The sequence below is a fragment of the Podarcis raffonei genome, chromosome 10 (genome assembly GCF_027172205.1).
Source record: "Podarcis raffonei isolate rPodRaf1 chromosome 10, rPodRaf1.pri, whole genome shotgun sequence".
NCBI lineage: Eukaryota > Metazoa > Chordata > Lepidosauria > Squamata > Lacertidae > Podarcis > Podarcis raffonei.
In genome coordinates, this window is record NC_070611.1 from 63956508 (window position 1) to 63977779 (window position 21272).

Here is a 21272-nt window from a genome sequence, read left to right on the forward strand (position 1 = left end):
TTGACTCAGTAGAGGGCAGCTTCCTGAGTTCCTATTTGCTATCTTATTTTTTCTTTTCTTTTACCCTTTTAATTGCACTTCACTCTGCTCTCTTTAGATTTGACAAGCAGATTGTAATGGTTTTAGGGGTTGCTCGTGCGTAAGTTGCCGCCGCTCTGGGCTAGGTTGCCTGGTTAAGCCTTTTCTGTCTGGACAGCCATTCACTCCGTGGCTGTTCAGTTGCTAGCAGAATCCGTCAGTGGGCGTTTCTTGAACTTCTTCCAGCAAAGAAGTTCTTTGACGCCAAGTCTACGCCTACTTTCCCTGCGCGGAAGTCTTCTGCGCAGGGTGGGTGTGGGTAGCGGAGGACCTGTGCTCTCCCTGCTGGTCTCCAGCGAAGAGTCCTGGAGCCCTCTCTCCGATTCCCCCATCCCTTATCCCTGGTGTTGCGCTGATTTCCTTCCCCAGCTGATGAGTCCCCTCTCTCCCTGCTTGGCCCTTCTCCGGCATCGCTTGGGAGCCCTGCCTCCACTTCTGGCTCCGATGTCAGTTCCCTGACACAGATCATAACTGATTGTAAATTGAAATAAACATATCAAGGACATTCATATGATTTGTATTAAAATGTTTGCAGGCAATTTATTTTTGGGGTTTTTTAAATTAAAAAACACTTAAAAAAACAAGCTTCATAGTTTGCAAACTTCATCAGGTGCAGAAATAAAATAGCTGGCAAAAAAAATCAGCAGCAACTGATTGCTTTTAAGATGTTCACAAGCAAACCAGGTTCAGAAGAACTTAACAGGTTCTCAAGAGCTGATTTGATGATGTGAAACTGTCACTGTGTAGCCATGGGAGTGGGGGAAATCCCAGTTTCTGACAACTGAAAAAATGATAAAGGGCTTTACAGTTATTTCTCTCTATCCTTTTCTCTCTCTTTTTCCCTCTTCCTTTTTATTTTTTGGGGGATTTAAAAAAATCATTCTTGTTTTGTTTATTAGTCTCATTCTCGTTGTATTTTATGTCAAAAAAATCTATTAAAATATTTAAAATAAGTAAAGTGCAAGGATTGTGTAAAGCAGGAGTTGCTAACCTGTGGCCCTCCAGGTGTTTCATAGAATCATAGAATCAAGAGTTGGAAGAGACCACAAGGGCCATCGAGTCCAACCCCCTGCCAAGCAGGAAACACCATCAGAGCACTCCTGACATATGGTTGTCAAGCCTCTGCTTAAAGACCTCCAAAGAAGGAGACTCCACCACACTCCTTGGCAGCAAATTCCACTGCCGAACAGCTCTTACTGTCAGGAATTTCTTCCTAATGTTTAGGTGGAATCTTCTTTCTTGTAGTTTGGATCCATTGCTCCGTGTCCGCTTCTCTGGAGCAGCAGAAAACAACCTTTCTCCCTCCTCTATGTGATATCCTTTTATATATTTGAACATGGCTATCATATCACCCCTTAACCTCCTCTTCTCCAGTCTAAACATGCCCAGCTCCCTTAGCCGTTCCTCATAAGGCATCGTTTCCAGGCCTTTGACCATTTTGGTTGCCCTCCTCTGGACATGTTCTGGGTGACTGTTGCCATAATTCCTGACCACTGGCCATGCTGGCTGGGACTCATGGGAGTTAGAGTTCAGCAACATCTGGGGAGCATAGGTGGGCCACTCCTGATGGGGTGTGTGTGCCTCACTGCTGTCTCTCTGCATAAGATACCAATATTGCCGTTCAGAAAATAGATAAACCAACAGAAACAGACTCTTTAATCCCTGCGTTCCCACCATGTACAGTGGCTGGAGCTGTAAGCACATAGCCTGGCTGAAGAACCAGCTGTTTCAGAGGTTAGTTGTTTCGATGGGGAATTTGGGGGAACCCAGACCCACGCTATCCAGTCTCTAGGACAGATGCATGGTGCTATCACAGGCTTCTCTTAAGAGAGCTGTGTGGATGCGGCCATACTTAGCTGGATTAGGCAAGCACTCTCCCCATGTAGAGCACCCATTTTCACACACGATTCCTCTTTCGGCTGGGCTAGGGAATCGCCTGCGGAAATATGCCCCCGTGCTGGATTAAAGTGTTTATATTTAGCATTCCAAAATAATACAAATAAGGGCCACTGATTACCAAAGTTACTGTACCCTCACTTCTCTTAAAATAACATCGTAAGTCACTGCCAGCGTGTTTGCCTTGATCTGGGGAGAAACAGATGCAAGCAGAAGCAACAGGGTTTTGCTGGAGGGTGCAGCTACAGGAGTGTGTTAGTGGGTGGGTGGCTGGGGAGAGTCCAGGAGGCTGAAGCAGATCACCACACAGTGTTGCTGCTGCTGAATAAAACGGGACTGCATGCAGTATGGTTCACCTGCGGCCTAGGACCCACATACCTACGGGACCGCCTCTCCTGGTATGCCCCGCGGAGGACCTTAAGGTCCACAAATAACAACACTTTGGTGGTCCGGACCCTCAAGGAGGTTAGATTGGTTTCAACTAGGGCCAGGGCCTTTTCAGCCCCGGCCCCAATGTGGTGGAACGCTCTGTCATAAGAGACTAGGGCCCTGTGGGACTTGACATCTTTCCACAGGGCCTGCAAGACAGAGCTGTTCCGCCTGAGTTCACCAGAGTTGTCAACGTAGACTTCCTCTCTGGTGGGGTGAGGGAGCCAAGGGCAGCGACGGTGAAGGGCTGTGTCTCAAAGGTAGGCTACATGCTTTGCATTTGGAGGGCTCCAGGTTCCATTCTCATCATCTATAGAATCACAGAAATGTAGAGTCGGAAGGGGCTCCGAGAGTCATTTAGCCCAACCCCTTGCAATGCAGGAATCTCAATGCAATGCAGGAATCTCAGCGAAAGCATCCATGACAGATGGCCATCCAACCTCTGCTTCAAAACCTTCAAGGAAGGAGAGTCCGCTGGAGGTTTCTAAGCAGAGGTTGTATGACCATCTGTCTTGGATGCTGTAGTTGACATTCCTGCATTAGAAGGATCTCATCCTGGAAAGTCAAGAGTAGACCAGGGTGGACAAGTAGATTGGAAGGTGGTGGACTCTCCTTCATTGGGAGATTTTAAACAGTGTTTGGACAGCTATCCGTCAAGGATTCTTTAGTTGTGGTTCCTGCTTTGCAGGGCTTGGGTATCTCTTCTAGCTTTACAGTTCTATGACTCTTAAGTGAGGGAGCTAGGGCCAAACGCACACCTCGACCTCTCTGTCTGGTTCTCTAGACTCCCCCCCAGCTACACATCATGCTCTCCATTCACACCCTCTATCCCCAGGCAAACACTCTATACCTTGTGTGTTCTTGCCTTGCTGGTAGGTGTCCTTGAACTGTGGTAAAGCCCCTTGCTTGCCTGGGTATACGGGTTTGTGTGTATGGGTGCATGGTGGAAACCTCTGACTGGCATTTAGCCTAGCGTACTAGGTAAGAGTCATGACCATTGCTCAGTCCTGTGCACCACCAGCGTGTGGCTTCTTAGAAGGTAGATCATGAGGGCATTCAGCTCCACACCCAAAATACTGAGCTGGATGGGCCAATGATCTGACGGCATAAGGCAACTTCATATACTTTCTGTGTAAGTATCTGAATCAAGGATACATCAGTTCTCGCCCATAATTGATTCAGTAGCTCATTCCTTCTTGGTGCGTTGCTATTCTCTCTTGCCGCTGCCCCCACAGCTATTTGAAATGAAAACTTTTGCTAATACTAACATTACGTTTATCTCTTTATGTTTGCAGACAGATCTTCATGCATAGTAATATTGAAGCTTCTCCTTCTCCACCCTGGGAATTTTAGGCTGTGATCCTATGCACTTTTACCTAGGAGTAAATGTCAGTGAAGAGGGTGATGCTACATTCTCTTTAACAATACAAAGGATTACACAGTTAAATGCTCACTGGAATTATTTTTCTTTGGCTCTTATATGTTGTTTCTTGTCTGCTTTCTCTGGTTGGCTGAACATTGGAAGATTCAGGACAGATTTTTTAAAAAACAACAACAACAACACAACTTCATGCAGTGCATAGAGAAACTATGGAACTCATGCCCACTGGATAAAGTGGTGGCCACCAAGTTCAAAAGAGGATTTGGTACAAGCTATGATGGCTATGCTCTGCCTTCCCCCACTATCTCTCACCATTAAACTTCACGACCCCAGAGGTTTTTCCCTCTTTACTTTTACCCCAGAATGCAAAATTTGATACACCTCTATCATGTCTCTCCTTTCTCACTTTCCCCCCTAAACTAAGAGACTTCAAAGGGCATAATGTGGTTGGGGGAGCATTTTGATTGATTGATTGATTGATTGATTGATTGATTGATTGATACATACCCTGCCCATCTAGCTGGGTTTCCCCAGCCACTCTGGGCAGCTTCCAACAAAGTATTAAAATACTTTGTCTGTTAAACATTAAAAAGCTTCCCTAAACAGGGCTGCCTTCAGATGTCTTCTAAAAGGCTGGTAGTTGTTCTTCTCTTTGACATCTGGTGGGAGGGTGTTCCACAGGGCGGGTGCCACTACCAAGACGGCCCTCTGCCTTGTTCCCTGTAACTTGGCTTCTCGCAGTGAGGGAACTGCCAGAAGGCCCTCCGTGCTGGACTTCATTGTCTGGGCAGAACGATGGGCAGAAGGCAAGGAAAGGTTTAAGCAATTCTTGTCTCCTTCGCCCACCCAGTCCTCCACTCTTCCACTCAATCAGAAGCAATCCGCATCTGCTTTACTCTATAAAACAAGAATCCTGGAGCAGAGACTGCTGGATGTTTCTTTTCTCTTTTGTGGACCACTTGAAAATTGGTGGGGGTCTAGGCAGACCACTTAATGATTTATTTTGTTCTGCAAATCAAAGCGCATGGACACACCATATTTTAATAACTGTGGTTTCTTTCTTTTGATCCACTGGACATGCCTCTTTTTATGAGCAAAGTTGTTTGAAGATGTATCTCAGTCTGCACCAAAAATAAGTCCAAATATTCCAGTCCAGCCTTTCCCAGAGTAATGCCTTCCAGGAGTCCCAGCTCCCATCAGACCCACAAACCCAACAAAGAACTAATAAGGATTGGGGGAAGCCACGTACGCCACCTTGAGCTCCTTGGAGGAAAAGGTGGGGTATATGAGCAATAAATAAATAATAAATATTTTGAAACCATGGATATCTTAAATGTGGAGGGCAATCATACCTGTCCTTTCTTCACCTGAAGTTCATGTGATGTTCTGAAGGTCCGAACAGAACCTGTATATGCATGGATTCATGCTCTTTGATGACATGTGCAAGTCATATGCACATAGACTCTATTCAGACATTTAGATCAATGTATAAAGAAGGTTGGGATGCGGGTGGCACTGTGGTCTAAACCACAGAGCCTAGGACTTGCCAATCGGCAGTTCGAATCCCCGTGACGAGGTGAGCTCCCGTTGCTCGGTCCCTGCTCCTGCCCACCTAGCAGTTCGAAAGCACATCGAAGTGCAAGTAGATGAATAGGTACCATTCCGGCGGGAAGGTAAAGGGCGTTTCTGTGCGCTGCTCTGGTTTCACCAGAAGCGGCTTAGTCATGCTGACCACATGACCCAGAAGCTGTCTGTGGACAAACACCGGCTCCCTCGGCCTATAGAGCGAGATGAGCGCCACAACCCCAGAGTCGTTCGTGACTGGACCTAACGGTCGGGGTACCTTTACCTTTATAGAGAAGGTTAGGACTATGGGTATGGACATGATTATCTGCTTTTCTCCATGCCCCTGATACTTGAACAGGGCTCTGATTAATTATGCAGGTCTCCACACCCATCTCTGATCATTGCAGGTTTTTCCTGCTATGTTTGTGTGGGTGTTTGTATCCTTGCATTACATTTCCCTCCACATGTATTCTCATATTTATTTTAAAACACATTTTGTGATTTGATGCTAAACACACCCTGATATTTTATGATAGGGCAATATAGAAAAATCACTAAACTAAAATAAAATAAATAGAAATTGGGATTGGACTTTTGGAATTGCCTATATTTACAATAATCAACTCTGAAAGCATGAAATAATACCAAATAGTCTTTTTGTTGTTGTTGTTGCTGTTTGCTGGTTAAATTTATAATCCATCTCTCCACTGCATGGTGTTCAAGGCATCTAAGAACAGTGATATTCAAAATAACCATTAGCCCAAGTTGTTGTTGTTTTTTAAAAAATCTGCTTAAATTCAATAAGCATAAAAATGTTGACAAGGGAATGCTTTTCCAATGAAGAATGGCACAGAACTTCATTAAACTTGCATATTTTAATTTATAGGCCTAGATGAAAATTTAGAAATATCTCCTATGTGTTAAGTTCACCTTCGCCCAGTAAGGAAAGGCTGCCACCAGGTGAGCTTGTTCCCTGTTGATGGGCGTTTCCAAGTTCCCTGCTGCTTTCCCCTTCTTAGGGTCCTTTATCTTGACTTCACAGCCCTTCAAACAGCAATAACCACAGGTCGCGATGACAGTGTTCTATCTGTACTGTTGGAAGCAATGTGCTTCCGGATACCAGTCCTTGGGAATCACAAGTGGGGGAGAACACTGTTGCAGTCAGGTCTCGCTTGCAGTCTTCCCAGAGGCATCTAGTTGGCCACTTTGAGAACCAATTGCTGGACTGGATGGGCCCATTAGCCTGATCCTTCAGGGCCCTCTTATGTTCTTAGAGAGTGCCTTCAAGCAGAGGACTGTTCTCTGTAAAGTAGGGTGCATATCCACCCTACAAACACCTGTGGATTTTAACATGTATATGTAATGTAAGCATACTGCCTGCCTGTGAGTGTCAGAGAGAGGGTGTGTGTACAGGAACGGACATGATCAAGTGGTGATAGGGTCAAGAGGCTGAGATCCTATTATGTCTAGGGCCCAACTGCAGGAAACTGGGGGAAAGGAGGAGGAAGGAAGTGAGTTATTGTGGAAAAGAAATAGAAGATAGTGATATAAAGAATCCAGAACCGTTTTTCCTTTTTTTAAGGCAAAGGATAGCCTTAAATGATAGTCTGGATAGCTTGGTTGGGTAGAGCATGGTGCTGATAACGCCAAGGTTGCAGGTTCCATTCCCATATGGGATAGCTGCATATTCCTGCATTGGACTAGGAATTGATCCTCAATTCTACAGTTCTGTGGTTCTAAGTGTTTTTCTTGCTATGGTACATATCTGTTGTCTGGGCAATTTGCAGAATAATCTCCATACTAATCAGGGATTTCCTAATGGAAGCCTCCCCAGAAAATCTAATCAAGCACATCTGCTTGGCTGGCAGTTGAAGGCTTCCCTGCACACACTTCACTTCTCTCTTCCTCTGGCTGCTGAGGGTGAGCAATGCAATATTGTTTCTTGTGTTGGACCATCCCAGTGGCTGCAGGCATCTTCATTCTCTCCCTGTGCCTCACCTGGTTGTGGTTGTTTGTCGCTGATGTGCTAAAACTCACTGTGGCATGGACTGGTGTGTGTGTGTGTATCTGAAAGGTACACACAAACGTGTTGCATTTGGGGGCAGCCCTACCTTTAGACAGAGTGAAGCAACTGCCTCAGGTGGCCAACGCTGGCGTGCAGGTGGTGAAGTGGTGGAGGACAGAGCTTAATGGACTCGATGGCCCTTGTGGTCTCTTCCAACTCTATGATTCTATGATTGTGTACCACCCAGCTCTGGAGGGAGCCAGCTGAATCGTGAGAGAGAATGGCAGCACTGAAAGCATCAGTGCCTGCTCATCCCTGGGACATTCTGGGATCAAATCAGAAGCCGGGGTGGTTTCTGCAATTCCAAGAATGCCCCAGGCAAATAGGGATATTTGGAGGGTATGGGATAGAAAGAGAACTGTGAGTAAATTAATGTGTTGCAGGCTGAAAAAGTTTCACCACCTCTTCCTAGTCTGCCTGATTGTTATGAAATAATAAGTACCTGCAGAGGCCAGAAGGTGCTAAGTAGTACCATTGCAACTACTATGTTACAGACCCTCCAAGCATCCCTATTTTCCAGGAACAGTCCTGGATTTACAGAAGCCATCCCAGTTTCTGATTTAATCCTGGACTGCCCTGCTTTTCCTTAGGGCATCCCTATTTTCATCAGAGAAATGTTGGAGGTTGTAGTGTTATTTTAACCCAGCATTCCTCAGCCTGGTAGCCTGCCAAACTTTTCTGCCTTGGTTGCACAAACTCATCCCTAGTGCCCCCTACCTAAAAGAGCATTTCCACCCCCCATTGATCAGCCCTGATATTGAGATCCAGCTCCGAGGGTCTTCTGGCGGTTCCCCCACTGTGGGAAGTTAAGTTACAGGGAACCAGGCAGAGGGTCTTCTCAGTAGTGGCACCTGCATTGTGGAACACCCTCCCATCAGATGTCAAGGAGAAAACCAATTATACAACCTTTCGTAGATATCTGAAGGCAGCCCCATTTCGGGAAGCTTTTAATGTATGATGCTTCTTTGTTTTGCTTGTATTTTTGTTGGAAGCCACCCAGAGTGGTTGGGACAACCCAGACAGATGGGTGGGCTACAAGTAATACATCATTATTATTATCATTACCAAATGAAAAACATTGCTCAGAATAGTGGTTTGCATGACCCACTAAGGAAGAAAGTAATGCAATAAAATTTAGAACAGTAACAGCTGATTTCACATTTATTCAAAATCCAGTTTGAAAACTATTTCATTTAACTAATTCAACGAAATTGGTGAACTTCACCCAGTGATAGCAGCTTTTCAAAGCCTGGTAGCTCTTTATACTCCCAGTACCTCCTCTTCTCACCCTGCTCCAGGTAATCCCACTGCCCTCCAGGGTGCAGTATCACTCATTTTGGGAACCACTTCTTTAGTTGGGGTGGGGTTGGACTACAACTCCCATCAGCCCCAGCCAGCATGATAGGAGTTGTTGCTCAGGTTGTGCCAAGGCTGCCTTAGCCAAGGTTGGAAGCAGAATGAAATGCGTGGGAAAGATCCACAGTCAAAAGAGAGGGCAAGCCAGGAAAACTGGGTAGACCTGGAAAATGGTGGTTGCATGTGTTTGTGGTTGTGTGGCTGGCTCGATCAGGTTTTACACACACAAACATTGCACCATATGTGGCTTTCTGTCCCTTGTGGCGCAGTCTCTCCTCCTATTCCATAAAGCCAAGGGTTTTTTTGGTGTGTGTTTTTTGAACTGAGTTAAACCTTCTTCTTTTTTTTAGAGTGATCTGGGGAGAGGGGGGGCGCTATGGATTATCCTCTCACCCCCCCCCAACCCCATAGTTTGTGGTGATGGCGGTGGTGTTGCCAGGCTGCTTCCTCGCACTTTGTGGGCAAGGCAGTGAAACCGACAGAGTGAATGACAAGTTGTTTACAGGTTTCCTTGAAGGGGCCTCTGGTATATTTCAATCTGTCAAAGTTGCTTTTCTTTCTCCAGAACAATGCTTGATTGTTGTGTAGGGTGTTTTTTTCCCTTTCTTCCCCTTCCCCTTCCCCTTGCACAGAGACTTTTTATTTAAAAAAAATGAAGAAGAGGTGAGAAAATTATATATATATATATATAGGATATCACACACACACACACACCATGTACACAAACCCTTTGGGAATATTGAAGATTGTCCTTAGGTGTTCAGAGTTTTTTTTCTTCCCCTTTCTCCCCCTCTTTCTCCTTCCCTCCCTCCCTTTTTTTTCTAACTCCTCTCAATGAGTTGCTAAGTGCTTTTCTGTATTAAGCCAGCAGCCCTTGTTTAAGTTTCTTTTTGGCCACTGATCTCCCCCCTAGCTTGCCTCCCTCCCCTTGGCAAATCTTTCTCTCTACAAAGGGCAGAGTGGTGGGTGTCAGGCTTGCCTATTAGATAATTCTGGTCAACAGAATCTGGCAGATATTTTTTATAATAATAATAATAATAATAATAATAATAATAATAATAATAATAGTGGTGCAAACACACACTCACATGTTCACTGCCTGCCTGTGCTAACTAACAGCTATGTAGACCTATAAATTTAGACGCATATTGAATATAACAAATTTCTACATGCTATTCAGGTACTGATCCTTTCCCTCCGACTTCATATTTGTGGAGCCGAGGCTTGACTAGCAGAAATTTGCCAAGGACTCATTCAGTATGTGGTTGTGTTGTGCGTGTGTTGTTGTTGTTGTGCAACAGAGATGCTCACAGAGAAAGAGAAACAGGGAGAGGGACTTTTGCAACTGATTTCTCCCCTCTTAAAAGATTAAGCGAATGGGGAGGGGGAAATGATCTTTAGTGGCAGAATTAGATACTGGGATATCCAAAGTGTGTGTCCGTCCATATCAAGATAGGGAAAACATAATTTGGCCACACTAGGGGAAGATCCTAGACGGGGAAATTGCTTAGGTTGTGTGTGTGTAACACGTGCGTTTCTATTTATAACTGCATTTCTGCTGGAATAAGTGTTGCAAATGTGCATATTCCACACCTCCCCATTCCCAGTAACGCCCCCCCCTTCCCCGTCCTGAGCACATTGGGGAAATCGAGGCTGGAGGTGGCGATTGCTGTTTTATTTTGCGAGCACAAATTTTTGGTTTTGAAATTGGCAGGATCCTGCACGAAGCTTTCAGATGTGCGCGCGCGCGTGTGTGTGTGCAACAGACAAGTAGTGGTTGCGTGTGTGTGTGTGTGGCTATTGGAGAAGAGGAGAGGATGAAAGGAGCTGACTTTGCAAGGGGTGGGGGCGGGGGGCTGTGACAAGGAGAGGGGTAATAAAGGCAAAAGCGGACAAGCACCCCTGAGGTTGGCGGAGGCTGCTGCCTGCTTGTCAGACCCCAGCCATGTGGCGCGGCGGTGGGGGGAGCTTGCTCGACGCTGTCTCCTTCAGCTAAAGTGCGCTACCCCTTTAAGAGACTGGTCAAGGAGTCCCTAGCTCACAGAGGGAGAGCGAGAGAGAGAGAGAGCGAGCGAGAGAGAGAGCGAGAGAGAAAAATCAATCGGTTTAGGAGGTTTGGATTCACTTGACAGGTTCAGTTGGAGGCGATCATAGCTGGCTACTGTGACAAAGGGAAAAAAAATTGTGCTTTTTTTATTTCCCCCTTCAGCATGCTCACTGACCCCGATTTACCCCAGGAGTTTGAAAGGTGAGTCCAGGAGATCAGTGTGTGTGTCTGTATATATTTATAATATATCTGCTTTGCATGCATTCGCTGCTGGGGTGTGTGTGCGTGCGCGCGTTTAAATATTATGATGATGATTTGAGATCTTTCCAATGTTGTTAAAGTGCAACTTTCCCTGTATGCGCGTCTATAATATATATGTATATCTATATATTTAAAAAGAAAAATCCGGAGTAGTAAAACAAACAAACAACCATGCACTTTATCTCCCTCCCAGCATGCAGTAATGTCAGATTACTCCTGATCTATGTTTGCTGTTTGCTATTTTTTTCCTCTCTCTCTCTCTCTTCTCCAACCGCGCACCATTTCCATCTCCTGAACTAGATTGAAAGGGATCACCCAAAGTCCTGTAACCTACTTCGACAGCGATGCCTTTCGGATTTTGTTTAGCTCCCTGCTAGAGATTTGAATGAACATCATCATGACTGTATATCTCTGTCTTTTGCTCCGCCGCCGCCCCTCTTTCTGTTCTCCCCCCCCCCCCAACCCCGCCGCTCCCGGCTCCTTCTTCTGAATTAATCTACTAGATAATGAGAAGCAACAATGTCTTAGAAGACATTTTTTTGGTCTTTATTTAAAAGGGAAAGGAGGGAAATTAAATCTTCCTTGCCTTTTTGGAGAGAGCGCTTCCTGGAATGAATGGAAGAACTGGCGAGGCTTAAAACTTTCAATTTGATCCTTCCATTAAAAAAAAAAAGTTTCTAGGAAGCACATGATTCCCCTCCCCTCCCGCTGGTAGTGGTGGTTGATCTAACAGGAGTGACTATTTGGAGGCAAGTTAACATCATCCCAAGCTTGAGCAAGCAAAATAATAAACTAAAACACAGAAAGTGGGTTTGGGAAGCGGAGAGAGTGGAGTCGAACAGTTCATTCTGAATTTATCAGTACCTCTTTTTGACTGCGTGTCAAAACCTGCTCTTTTGATTTATGACCTGTTTGCCTTGCCATCCTCTTCCCTTGTACTTCTACCACCCACTTGCCAAAGTTTAGAAGTCCTTCAGATCCTAGCTGTTCCTGAGGTCTAGATCCCAAGTCTCCTTCTCCTCCCATAGATTGTTCAGTTCACATAAATCTTGACTTTGGCTAACTATGTTTGAAGATTACTCTCAACCACTTGTACACTGTACTTCGGGAAGAACCAAGATCCTCCCACTCGGACTACATCCCCATCCCACTTTCCCCCCTGTATTTTAAGCTTGTAAATAGCCCATGTTTGGCTATGAGGAGGGAGTCAAAGCCTTTGCATTTCTAAGTGGGTCTTTATAAAGAAAAATGAAAAGGCTTTAAATTGTCAGAGCACACGTTTCCCAGCTTCCCCTCCCCACGGTTCATGAAAGCTACATTCTGCATAAACATTTGGTTGCATCTGACTATGTAATGCAAGCTAGGTGATAGACCAGCTGGTAAAAAAATATGGTAAGCCAAGCTGTTCAGCTTTCAGATTGCTGAATTTGATAGTAAAAGGCACAGGGAGGAAAATATCCGTCAAACATCTTAAGAGGGCAGAGAAGTTGCAAGTATAGAGTGCAAAGAATACTAGATTGCCAGAGAACAAACTAGCTAGGGGTGTATGTGTACAGATACACGTATGCATATCTGTGTGTACACCGATGTGCGTGCACCTATATAGCTTTATATACCAGTATAAAGCAACTGAAATCAGTAAGGGGGGGTGGTTGTTCTGAAAACTACTGTATTTCGTAACTCTAACCCTTGAGAGAGAACACTTTGGGTTGGCACTTCTGAATGCCTTCCAAGGTTTTATTTGATCCAATTAATTTCTCTCCTTTGTTTAAAATCGCTGACATTTCCCCCCCTCCCCCATTTCATAATATTGTGATACAGACATACCTGCGAGAACTTAACTGTTTATCTTAGTAAAAATCCTAGGTTAACTTGGCAAAAACTGGTTTCTTTTTTTTTTCCGGGGAGGGGAAGAACTCAAGAGGTTTGAAGCTATTCTGCATGGCATGTCCATAGCAACATGCTTACAAATATATAAAGTGTTTTTGTTTTGTTTTGCTATCTCTGTGTAACTTTTCCTCTGAGCTGAATAGGTGCAGAAGGCAGGAATATAAACGGTGTGTTCTCTCTTCCTATGTCCTGCTTTAAAGAGCTCGCTTTCATTTTCATTTTGAAACTCAACTTTTGAGTTGATTGCCCTCTTTCTTTTTCATCTCCCTGATGAGGTGTGTGTTCAGAGTTTTACTCTCATTTTTGTTTGTTTGTTTGAAGGCGGGAGAAGTACTGGTTAAATAATCCATATGTTATTAGCCTTAACAGACATGTAGCTATCAAGGTATATAGACAGAAATAGTTAAATGGAGGGGGGGGGAGGACGAGAATGAAACCTTGCCATACAATTCTTTTTATTTACCATTTTCCATCTGTGGTTTTAGCTGGTAATACAAACCAATATCTCTGTTAATCATTACCATTTGTTTACATTCTCTGTGTTTGACTGTAGTTACACACACATGGAGATCTGTACAGGTTGTGGAAGTTATTGACAACACAACATGCACTATTCACATGAAAACTCGGGTTGCGTAGATAGAGGATCTCTCCATCCTCCGCACACACACCCCCGGCCCTCTCGGAGCCTAATGTTGTTTGTGCATTTTGCTGAAATCAGTGTTCTCACCTGTCAGACCCGAACTACATTGTTATTAATGCTTACAAGGCCCGCTCTGCACAGGCCGTGGGGTGGGCTACAAGGAGACATTGATTTTATGATTCAGGCATTTTGGGTGGTAGTTCAGTTTCTCAGTCGCCAAGTTTTTCTAAGGAAGAGGTATTCCGCACCCCCTCCCCCTTTCACCTTTCTAGCACATTGATTTATTCTGAAACTTCCATAACTTCACTTTACATCTTGTGGGGAGGCAGTTGTCTCTCATGGAAAGGGAGTTGATCCAGTTTCTCTTTTGCTTTGCTTGTTTCCTCCCCCTCCCCTTGCCCTTAACATTGGTAACACAGAAGCCTAGAAAGAAAAGTGTCTATTGCATCCTCGAGAAAGACTGTGATGAATCTGTGACCATATTATCCTCATTGATGAATTAGCTGTTTGCTGATCCAAACTCAGGGCAGGTTTAGCAAGCACACAGAGAGATTGTTCGTCCCTTCTGCTGTTCATGTTGCTTTTAAATCGAGAAGGGCTTCTACCAAAACTTTGAAAGGCACTCCAGACAGCTGAAATGTCGAGTGCAAAAGGTTCTGAGAGGTTCCAGCTAGAACAAGCTTTTTGTTTCTCTGGAATTATTGACGTGGTGGGTTTTGATGAGGTACTATGTGACCGCCCAATTTTATTCTAGGGTGTGCGTTAAATAAATAAAATATACACCACCAAGATTTAATTTTCTTGCTTTTTTCAAAATAGAGACCCAGCCTATGTTAGATACAAAAAGGCAAGTCAAGGTGAAGTTCTGACTTACTCAAGCAATTGATGGGAAGGACCTGTAACTTCAGCATTAGGGACGTTGCTGTGAAATTTTACAAGAACAATTAAGAGCTCAGAAACGCCTGGCATAAACGCTGAATGTCTTCATAAAAACCTTGTCAGTGGAAAAACAAAAGGGGCTGCTTGACAACGTTCGTGGTGTGTGGGATGCTTTTTTCAAACCTAAAGTAACTGGCGTATGTTGTCATGATTTCTCTGTAGACCCAAATAATAGGCATCGGAGGACGGAGATGGGCACATTGACCCACGAGTCTTCAAAGTGAAGGATGGGTTGTGCTCTTGATAAAGAACAGGGGAGGGAGGAAAGGAAGGGATGTTTCATGCAAAATATTTATTGGCTCACTTGCTCTAAAAAATAATAATAATTATGGGGGGATCCTAAATCAGCAGCTGACAAGGAAAGTTCAAGGTGGTAGTTTTTTTAAGTAGTCTATGGGGCAGTAATATATTTGTGAATTGTGTTTTTCTTGTCATCTTTGTCCCTTGCTGAATTTGTTTTAGTGTTCCTTCGGTGCCACTAAATGACAAATCCTTTCCCTGCCTATATGGCAGTTTTTGTCTTAGCTAAAGTTTCCCAGAAGGGATGCACTGCCCCACGCTTGCCTCCTGTTTTGGTTTTGTTTTTTCCGAAAGTGGCAAAACTGACAGCCTTCCGTCACTGGGATGGGCCAGAATGGTATTCCACAATGCCCTTCCAGAGTGAATGTACTACAGGGCTCCCCTTCTCCCCTTGCTCCCCTTCAGAAGCCAAACTGTGTGGTGGTACTGGTACTTGGCACATGGTGTCATTCCGTCTCCATGTTCCCACCTCTCCTTGTATTTCCCTGATTTGTACCCATGGCCTGGGAATAACCACAAACATCCATTTTGTCCAAACAAAATCTGGCCCGCTGACGTCTCTCTGCATGAAAGCAGAAGGAATAATGTGTTTTCAGTGTGTTCATTTGGCACTTATTTTCGAAGTGATTTTTTTGGGGGGGTTTCTCCTCTTCTTTTTTTTCTTTAGATCTCTAGGAAACATGCTGGCTATAACTTATCCGAGGGTTGCTGCTGCTGCTGCTGCTGCCTTTAGTTTGTAGCCTGTAGATTTCAACGAACAATTCAATAGATTCGTACCTCTCTCTACTGCTAGAATGGTGAGGCAGGGCTGGACGCTATTTTCTGAGGGAGCGGAGAAGTGACTAATTCCACGGAAGGAGGCTTGAGCTTCTGGCTCGAGCCAAACGCAGGATTTAAGTTGGCCACATTTCGGGCCGGCTGGTTTGCCGTTGGCACTGGAGGGGTTAATCTGAGAAGTGACAGGGAGAGGGGTGGGTGGCCAGTCTGCTGCCCCCTCCTGCTGTCCTGCAATCAAGCCATGCGACTTTAAAATGTTTGCTTGTGAGAACAGTGTGTGTGTGTGTGCCTGCCTGCTACTTAGAAGAGCCCCCCCCAAAAAACCTTGTTTCTTCTTTTCCCTCTTGTCCAGAGACATTAAGCATAATGAATGCAAGAGGTATTTACAGCGTCTTTGAGAGCTTCTAACTAGCAGCAATATCTGTGTCAGAGCCTTATTAAAAATGTGACAACCTGTCTTGTTGTTTTAGCCATGGTGCTTTTTGATAGGGATTGAATAAGTTTCTCTTGGCTCCTTCGGAAATCTATATTTTGCTTTGGATCAGGCTGCATTTATTTAGCTGGCAAGTGTGCATGGGTGTGCGTGTGTATCTCAAACAGATGATAAAGTGAACAAATGACAGAACAGTATCACTTTGGGCAATTCATCACATTAGTTGTTTTAAATCTTATTGCAAAGCAAATATCTTCACCTACCATTTAGTTAAGTAGTGTCAGTGTTACTGACACACACAAACACACTACGATTTCTTGGGCAATAATGTCATCTTAATTGTAAGCTCAGAAGGAATCCCTACTCCAAATACAGCTATCACTTGACACACTGTACGTTTTGATAACGCGGTAATTTTAGGAGAATCTTCTCAAATAGTTTGCACTGTTTCTCTGCTCTTGCCAACAATTTTGTTTGGGGGGGAGCAGAATCTTGGGGCAGGGAAAACATACTTGAAACACCCCAAAAATGTTTTATATCATTTGGAAATGCTTCTGTATTTCCGACACTCAGAATAGGGATGAATTGGCATGTATTTAAATAATAATAATCTTAGAGCGATGGTAAATGAAATCAGCTTGGAGCAATTATTGGGATGAGGAGCTTGGTTAAACTCATCCTCTCTCTCTCCCCCCTTTCCTTCTGTCTGCAAATGTACTCTTTAATTAACATGGGCTAAATTAGCTGCTTTGCTAACACTCCAAATAAAGTGGGTTGTGGACCAAGCTGCAGCAAAGGAATAGACTGAACGGTGTGCTTTTTGTTTTTGTGAACTTCTGCTAGATATTTTAAATATAATGCCTGATAGTGGATATCAGCCCTTCTGAGTGATTCTAGTGAGATATTTGCTTCCTAAAGGCAGGAGATCATTTCAGGGTTGAATTCAATTTTTGTCTCTCTCTCACTTTATTATTTTTATTATTATTTATTATTATCCCTCCTTCGAAACTGCCTTTTCCAAAATCCGTTTTGTCTGGCTCCCTTCTGCTCTGGATATCGTGCACTGTCTAATCCAAGACAACCACTAGGGGGTTATTTGTGAGCAGATACCGTACCTTCCCTTCCTGAGAATAGCCATCTCTCCTCGGCAGCCCTCTTACGCCTGACCTTTGGTAGGTGGATAAGCTTTTGCAGCTGAAAAGTTTTGCTCAAACCAGCGTATCTTTATTGCACAATAGACTTGTTCGCAGAGGAGCCGACAGGAGGGAGGACCCAGTTTCCTAGATGTCAACGGCCGAGTTTTTCTTTTGCAAAGGACGTGCTGAAAGTCCATAAAGTGAGGAATCGTGGTGTTAAAACAGGGAAATTATATGGGAGTGTGTTTCTCCAGTGGGTGAGGGGGGGTGGCAGAAGATTAAGACGTGAAGAAGTGAACCCAGCTCCCACAACTGCCGCAAACATCAGAGCTTAATCTGTTGGGATTTGGTCGTGAAACTTGTTGACAGTTTTTGTCTGTTTGTTTGTTTTTCTAGTGTGCTTGACATTTCTGGCTACCATGTCCTTTGGCCACCGTTCTTGTTAACTCATTTATTGGAGTGGGTATAATAATTATAAACACGTAAGGCATTGCCGCATTAGCAGAGGCTGGTAATTTTACACCTTGGAAATCAGCATTGCACCTGTTCAAGGGGGAGAAATTGCTGGCATCTCGGTCCGATAGATCTGTGTAGCTGCAGTAGTGACCTGAGTGGTCTGTGCCGGCAGGGCCACAGAAGCAGGCCACGGGTGCAAAAGCTGCATGGAAGAAGACCATCTTGTTTGCTTCGACCCCGTTCTATTTTAAAAATGCGTTCCGACATGATCATCACAAATTATTACGTACCAAAGGCCGGCTCAAAAAATATCACGGAAAACATATTTTATAAAACACTTGTGATGCCTGATATTAGGGACAGAATGCAGCCAAAATGAAACACTTCAAAGCCCAGTTGATTTCGATGGGGGAATTAAGCACATTCTCTCTCTTTTTAAAAAATCCCTCTTCCCTCAAGTTGAAATCGATGAGACTTGGCTGGATCATTCCCTGGGTGCTAGCAAATCACATCAGTGCGAGTCACATTAATAATCTCCGTTTAAACCATGTTCAGAAATATATCTAGATTTGTTTTTCACTTGGGATAAACTGTGTAGCAAAGGTCTGCATTGCTCTTGGAGGTAGCTTGTTAAAGGTCTCCACTGACCTTTTAAAAAAATAAACTGGCATCTCAAATAGAAATAAATTTTATATCAGCTTTTTTTTTTTTTTTACATTCCACGTTGTTCCAGGACCGCTCTTCTGTAACTAGGAAACTTTCTGATATCCGTCGTCTGACAGGCACTATCCTTGCCGTTCCAGTCACAATAAATGCTGTACCTTAGGATATGTTTTGCTTAAAGGATGATGTCTCTTAAGAGAAAGGTGAAAGGATTAAGCTATAGCCTTGGACCCAGGATTTCCTCAATTATACTGACACACATACCTTAAAGTGCTATCTCGAATTTATGAAATCCCATTAGGGAAAAAATTGTTGCGACCCAGTATATCGAGATCTGGAGTGGGGCACATGGCTCTGTAGTGGCCAAAAAAATGTATTTAGAATACAGCATTGTCGAATCATTCCCCAATTCCAGCCATATAGCACCCTGATTATATGCCACGAAGCAAGTGTATGCACAGGATGTCTAGAGGTAATAGTCCTTTTGCCAGAATAATAGCAGCATATTTCCACAAATGTTGTAGTCTTAGTTTGGCTCTCAACACCCATGTGTTCTGCTCATCATTTTGTCCGAGCCATTTGGTGAAATTATTCTTTCAGAGGATCAGGTTCGTTTTCACAGAACTAAAGATGACAGGTGTTGATACTGTTGATAATGATAACAAACTTGATGAAATACTCCTTGCTTTTTTAAATCCTGTTCCCCCCCCCCCCACCACCACAAGCATCAAATCTTTATACAACCACCATTCTTCTGTTAAAGGGATACTTTACATTAAATTTCACGAGATACATCAATGTGTTGTTGGTGTCCTTGTGTTGTTGTTTTTTTAAAAAAGTGATTTCCCACTCTTCGTGGTGTTGTGAAATGCTACATTGCTTTACATTTAAGTTTTGTTGAGGATCTGTATTACATCCCTTCTTTTAACCTGGATTGTGTTGACACGAACGCACTAAAAGATCCATCCTTTCTTTGACAGAAATCTTCTAATTTTGAAATCTTGCACAGTCCTTAACAGAATGATGCTTGCCTCATATTGCGTAGGACCATAATTCATGTCCCACTTCTGGGTTTTTCATATACATCTCATTGGTCGCTATGGAAAACAGGATGTGGCACTAAATAGGCCTTGATGATGTTTCTCAGGACACTTAAGGGGGGATTTGTTGAGTTGTTGTTGTTTCGGTTTCATTTTCTATTTTCTATTTTTTATGTTGTGAGCCACCCTGAGATATATAGGTATAGGGTGGTATGCAATTTTAATAAATATTACTAATAATGATAATAATAGCCCAGGGGCTATTTCGTTTGTCTGGGGTAGTAAAGCTTCTGCGTGCATTTAGATGACAGCCTGATCCACAGTTCTAATGAGTGGGTGTACTTCAGAACCATTTTAGTATAGTGAGCAGAACGTTTGACTTAGAGTGGGGAAATTGGTTCAGGTCCAAAGACTCATTCATTGGCCTTTGACCAAAATGCCCTATCACATTCTCAAGTGAAGAAGGCACATTGCTAAAGATGGGTGAGTGAATCAGGATAGTTCCAATCCATTTCAGTTTCACAGCTTTTTGCCCACAATTCTGTTCTTGTTTCCATATTAATCTGTGGGTTGTTCTTGTTGTTTTTTGCATATATAAAAATCCTCTTAAAACATCTCTGCATGTGCGTTTCCCCTCAAACATATTTAGATATGTGTTTGCTTTAAATATATATATTTAAATGTGTACTCCTGTCAAGAACTGCTTCCCAGCATTTGGAGAACTGGAAAAACAACAACAACCACAATGTGAAAGTCCAAGAGATTCAAATCAAACCATTTCATGTAGGAAACAAGGAAGATACTTGCATAATGTTTTCATCAGACTCGGTGATGACCATTAGCTTAGATTGCTTTAAAAAGAGACCAGACAAGATTCATGGATGATATATATATACATCTATGAATAAGGGTCCCCGCTCCCCGCCATGACTGCTTAACGGGATCTCTGACTATCAGATTCTAGGTTAACATGACAGGGAACGCCTGCTGGCCTCATTCTCTGTGGGCATTGCAGAAGATCTGGATAGCCACCTCTGGCAACAGAAATGCTGGACTAAATCGACCCGGGGCCTGATCCAGCAGGGCTCTTATGTTCTTACTGCAAACCATTTTGCACATTAATAGTGCAAGATAATAAAAAAAGCAAGATAATCTCACTGTAAGATGTGAGCTGATGACAATTTCAAGCTGTTGATTTCAATGGGATTTTGTCCAAGCTGTTTGACATAACTTGGCTTTAATAGGATTTTCTAGGCCCCAGGATCATTATCTCTGCTTAGGTAGGGGCAACTCTGTCATTTTTGTTTTCTTTCAGTTTCTTTTCCTCCTGCCCCAATTTACCCTACTGGTTCATCAGTCTGCAATTTTTTAAAATTTAAAGAACTGAGGAAAATTCACCACCATTTTTGTGCATGTTTTTTTTTTTTTGTCCTAATAAATGCATTTTTTTGCAAGCAATTTCCCCCAAAATAATGCATTTTATGTTACTTAACTAGTATATGCTTTTCTTACATGCACTTTCCTCAAACGCATGCATTTTATTTTATTTTTTGGAGAACTGCATCACAAAATTCCGGGAAGGGCAAATTGTGAAGGACGGCTGTGTTTCATATTTTATATTAAGAAGTGCTAATTAGGCAGGTTTGTGTTAAAACGTGAACCGAACCAAATTCCCCCCAGCCTTCCCTCCGCCTAAATATACTTGTTGAACATTTTGTATCCTCGGCAAAGTGTTAAATTTCCACTTGTAAAGTAGAATATGCGATATTGTTCTTTTCTCCCGGTAACCAATCTTGCACCTAGTGTGGTTGCAAATGTCAATTTCTTGGTCGATAGGGAAAAGATAAAGAGGCTGTGTACCGTCCTGCTGTTATGAGCGGCAAAAAGGGTCTCGCGCCCCACAGGGCAACGATAAT

The 21272-nt window shown here is 43.5% G+C and overlaps 1 protein-coding gene across 9 annotated transcripts in view; it reads left to right on the forward strand.

The window, feature by feature from the left end:
* SOX5 (SRY-box transcription factor 5) overlaps nt 1-21272 on the forward strand; it is a 786737-nt gene that overhangs the window by 373487 nt on the left and 391978 nt on the right. For 3 of the 9 annotated variants that reach the window (XM_053407446.1, XM_053407451.1, XM_053407454.1), the window contains exon 1: nt 10687-11019. The exons of 3 other annotated variants lie outside the window; for them this stretch is intronic. In XM_053407446.1, coding sequence (XP_053263421.1) covers nt 10982-11019 — 38 coding nt within the window. In that variant the 5' untranslated portion in view covers nt 10687-10981. Of the gene's footprint in view, nt 1-10684; nt 11020-21272 lie in introns of those variants that run through there. 3 more of the 9 variants (XM_053407445.1, XM_053407450.1, XM_053407452.1) reach the window with 2 other exon arrangements.